Source organism: Papaver somniferum, chromosome 5 (assembly GCF_003573695.1).
Source record: "Papaver somniferum cultivar HN1 chromosome 5, ASM357369v1, whole genome shotgun sequence".
NCBI classification, from domain to species: domain Eukaryota; kingdom Viridiplantae; phylum Streptophyta; class Magnoliopsida; order Ranunculales; family Papaveraceae; genus Papaver; species Papaver somniferum.
The window spans coordinates 194,742,479-194,747,163 of record NC_039362.1 but is presented as its reverse complement, the minus strand read 5'-3'; the positions used below and the strand labels follow the sequence as shown (position 1 = coordinate 194,747,163).

The window sequence follows — 4,685 nt, the reverse complement described above, 5'->3', positions numbered from 1 at the left end:
TTAAATTCTGAGTTAATTAGGTATTTGAACTGATTTTATGTTTCTTAAATTTGGGGGTTCTGTCAAATTAAAATTGTTCTTTTACTTCTCTTCTCTTTGCCAGTTCATGAATAGGATAATATGAGCGTAATTCTTAGGATGATTTAGATCCTGCTTCTATGTATCCTTTTTTTGGGTTAAAACTACTCCACTAGGTGAAAATAGATTTCTAATTCTTAATTGATTTCAGTTGGAAACCCTAGCTAAATTCTGAGTTAATTAGGCTTTTGAACTTATTTTATATGTTTCTTAAATATGGGGGTTCTTTCAAATTAAATAATCTGACTAGAATTTGTATTTGTATATGTCACTGGGTTCTGCTTTATGTTCTTTTCTTACTATCTTGCTCAATTACAGTAATAGAACTGATTGCTTTTGTCATTTATTTGTAGATGTCAGGACGTCATATAAATCCTCCTTGTAAATAATGGTTCACTGCACGTAAGGTTCACCGAGGTTTATTGAAGGTGTTAAATCTTTCATTCAATTTACAGCTGACAGTCTTGGGGAATATATAATTCAATTTCATTGTCCTTGCATGAAATGTCAGAATTATAATAGTCGTCCAAAACTCTTGATGAAATACATGGGGATATTCTTGATCATGGGTTCGATGTGACATACCGAACGTGGATCCATCATGGTGAGAAACCTCGTGAGAATAATTCCACTGTTAGAGCTTCCGTGTTACCTACTAATAATGTTGTGAGTGAAGCTTCTTTTCCGAGAATGGTTGACTTGTTCTTAGCCACACTAGGTCGCACTGAGCTTGTTAACCATGAAAATTGTGCTATTGATGAAGATGGTTCAAATGCTAATGTTGAAGATGGTTTTGGTGCTAATGTGGAAGGTGGTGCTGGTGCTAGTGTTGAAGATGGTGTCGACGCCGATTTCAGAAAGAGGATATTGGATGCATTACAACCCCTGTATCCAGATTGTGGTGGTGAACATACAAAACTGTCGACAGTGATTGAGCTGCTTAGTTTGAAAGCAAGGTATCAGTGTTCCAATATTTTTTTTACAGAATTATTAAAATTTATGAAAACTATTTTACCGGAAGGGAACACGTTACCATCTACATGTGCTAAAGCTAAGGGTATGCTCAAGCCATTTAACTTGCCGGTCGAGATTATCCATGATTGCTCTAATGATTGCATACTTTATCGAAAGGAGTATGTTGATTATGAAGAGTGTCCTAAATGTCAGGCAAGTAGATGGAAAGTACCTCCTGAAGGAAGTGATCCAAATGCTAGAAAAGTGACAGTGAAGAAACTAAGGTTTTTCCAAATTACTGAAAGGTTACAGCGTTGGTATGGTAATCCATGGATTGCTGAGCAGATGTACTATCACTCTAATGTTGAAGAAAGTATTATACACATGCGACATCCTGTGGATTCTTCTTCTTGGAAGTCAATTGATAGGAAGTGGCCTGAGTTTGCTATTGAGAAACGTAATGTGCGTCTAGGACTAGCCACTGATGGTTTTAATCCTTTTGGAATGATGACTACACACAGTACTTGGCCCGTCATGGTTTTTCCTTTTAACCTTCCCCCATCAGTATGAACGTCAAAAGATTTTACACTGTTAGCATTACTTATTCCTGGTCCAAGTGGTCCCAATGGCAACATTGATGTTTATTTGCATCCCTTAATTGATGAGTTAATTGAGTTATGGTTAAAAGGAAAGCTAACGTATGATGCGCACAAAAAGACTTCCTTTACAATGAAAGAAATTTTAATGTGGTGTATACATGACTATCCGGCTTATGCTTATATGTCTGGTCTGCGAACATCTGGAAAATTTGGTTGTCCGGCATGTGGTAAAGATACTGAGGCTCTGAGGCTGAAATGGGGTAATAAGTTTGCATACATGGGTCATAGAAGATTTTTAAGAGATCGGTCTCACCCTTACAGACGTGAAACCGAAAAGTTCAATGGATTTAAGGAAGATAGGGGTGCACCAATTCGTTTGAGTGGCGTTGAATTGTTTTATAGGACATCAACAACAAACAAGGAATTCGGGAAGATGGTAAAGCAGTTACAAGTTGATTCTCCGTATTCGAAGAGATCAATTCTATACAATCTTCCATATTGGAAGGTAAGTGAATATGTGGTTATTTTCCGGCATTTGCTAACTTTAATCATTATGTTCTTGTTATTTATAAGTTTTGCTAACTTAGTTAATCTTAACTTTAGTTTCTGCAACTTCGTCATAATGTGGATGTGATGCATGTAGAAAAGAACTTTGCAGAGAACATGTTTGGGACTTTCATGAACCACAAGGATAAGTCTAAGGATGGGGATCCAGCGCGCAAGGATTTGGAACTGCTGAACTTAAAACCTGACTTGTGGTTGATGAAAACAAAGGGTAAAGTAGAACGCCCCCCAGCTCCTTATTGCTTGCCTAAGAATGAAATAGAACTAGTCTGTAAAAGTTTTAGCAAACTGAAAGTTCCTATTGGTTATAGTGGAAACTGGAAAAAAAAAGTGGATATGAAAGAGTTACAATTTAAGTGTTTGAAGTCCCACGACTACCACATGCTTATGCAAGGTTTGATGCCAATTTTCTAATGTATTGCTTCAAAGATCATAAGCTTTTGCGTGAGGAAATACGTCAATTGTCATTGTTTTTCAAAGTTCTTTGTTCTAAGGTTATTAATCGTGAAGCGCTTCGTCTAATGCACGAACGTGTTGTGGAGTCTTTATGTGTGTTTTAGATGTACTTCCCACCGGATTTTTTTGTTACAATGACTCATCTTGTCGTACATTTGGCCGAAGAGGCACTAACATTGGGACCAGTTCAATTTAGGTGGATGTACCCTTTTGAGAGGTATACTTCTTTAATTGTTGATACTTTCAGTTTCTTTATTACTTTATGAACTTATATATACCTTACATATATTTCTGTGTTACTAATTGCATGTGCAGGATGATGAGAACCTACAAGGTTTATGGTCGGAACAAAAACTATATTGAAGGGTCTATAACTACACAATATGAGGTCGATAAAGGAGCGCGCCATTGGATGGAGTTCATTCCTAAGGGTAAGCAAAAGTCTTATAAGTGTCATGTAAAGATAGCATTGCACGATGAGGTTTACGAAGGTCCAGAACCGCCTAATTCACAAGGAAAACCATACCAATTAACTTCCTTACAACATCAACAAGTTTGTCTTTGAGTATTGAGACATTCAGAACAAAATACTGAATGGGAAGAGTAAGTAGAATCCTTACCTTTGTCTTTTTTTATTTACACCATTTTGACCATATAATTTGTATAGTGTGAAGTAACCCTGTCATGTATGATTGTCTTTATTGTTTCACAGGAAATAGAAGGCATACAGTAATACTTTTAACCGAAGATCAAGGAGCAAGCGTCAGGATTACATTCCCTGGTTAAGAGATCAACTTCTAGGAACTCCCATGACAGATTTTCATAGGCTCGTAATTGGCCCTTCCTTCAAGACAGTTTCCTATAGAGCGTATTCGGTGAATGGTTATCTGTTTTATACAGCAGAGGCATAGAAATATATGACTACACAAAACAGTGTAGTGACCATGGATGCCTTCACCAGCTTCAGAGCAAGCGCCAAAGACACCAACTTGGTGGGCGATGATACTTCTTACTTTGGCGTTGTGAAAAAGATACTTGAACTCGATTATGAAGATTTCACAGAAGTTTTTTTCTCTGTAATAGGGTCCGGGTCGAAGACAAAACAACTGGATCATATGTGGATGCAGAGACAAACTCGAGGTTCGTCAACTTAGAAAAGTTTAAGAGAATCTCTAAAGAAGTTGACGAACCCTTCATCCATGCTTCTCAAGCTTCCCAAGTCTTTTATTGCGCTGATGAGACTAGAAAGCATTGGCATCTTGTATTAGAATCTCCCAAGAGATCCGGCCTAAAGGTGAATGCTTATGAAGATCCGTATGTGTTTGCTGCATCCATGAATCAACCTTCTTTCTTCAACATCTTTATATAACGACGAGTATTGGATGGAGATTAGGTAATATCTCTCGACTGAATGCTTGCAGCACTTATACTAGTTTATATGATTTCAACCTGCTACCTTGATTTAAGTTATTTTTTGAGTCTGTGTATACTTGTTCCAACAAAGAAAAGAAAGATGTCCATGTATTTTCTTACTTTCTGGTCCTTTAACTAGTAATTAACATTTTCATTCATTTATTTCATTATTTTTGAAAGCTTTACATTTTCTATTACTTTGGTCAGTGACCTTTAGATCTGCTGTTGTATAACTTAGTTGCACTTGTTTTTGCAGAGTGAAGGTGGTGCAGCTGTCTGGGTTCCTGCACCAGGGAGAGAGATTTCTGGAATACAGGCTGGTTCTTTCTACAACCTGTCTCAGGGACAACACATAGCATTTGCACCATCTCAAACTGGGAATCCAGCCTTTGCTGGGATATATCACCCACCACGTAAAATGGGAGGAGCACCTATTAACCCTCTGCTTCGGCGGTCTCAAACCATGGCTGGAGATGTTGAAATGGTAGGACCTCCTGTAGGTGTTTATCAGCAGCAGCCTCAATGCACACAGGTGAATTGGACCAATACTTACTGAAATAAAAAGAAGTTTCGTTATATTTTTTGGAGTTCAGAATGCTCAAGTATAATGATAACTTAGAA

General features: G+C 37.5%; 1 protein-coding gene across 1 annotated transcript; it reads left to right on the top strand.

Moving 5' to 3' along the window:
• Window positions 1-768: 768 nt before the first annotated feature.
• LOC113280469 lies at window positions 769-2,609 on the top strand. Its single transcript, XM_026529089.1, has 3 exons — window positions 769-1,519; window positions 1,628-2,136; window positions 2,235-2,609. Exons 1-3 carry the CDS (start codon window positions 769-771, stop codon window positions 2,607-2,609), a joined length of 1,635 nt encoding a protein of 544 aa, XP_026384874.1.
• Window positions 2,610-4,685: the final 2,076 nt, after the last annotated feature.

Bases quoted from the DNA above. Each gene is read 5' to 3' on its own strand.
- LOC113280469 (XM_026529089.1), top strand. From the start codon at position 769: ATGGTTGACTTGTTCTTAGCCACACTAGGTCGCACTGAGCTTGTTAAC. The intron at 1,520-1,627 runs GTTTTAATCCTT...TTACACTGTTAG, and splicing joins TCTAGGACTAGCCACTGATG to CATTACTTATTCCTGGTCCA. The intron at 2,137-2,234 runs GTAAGTGAATAT...TCTTAACTTTAG, and splicing joins ACAATCTTCCATATTGGAAG to TTTCTGCAACTTCGTCATAA.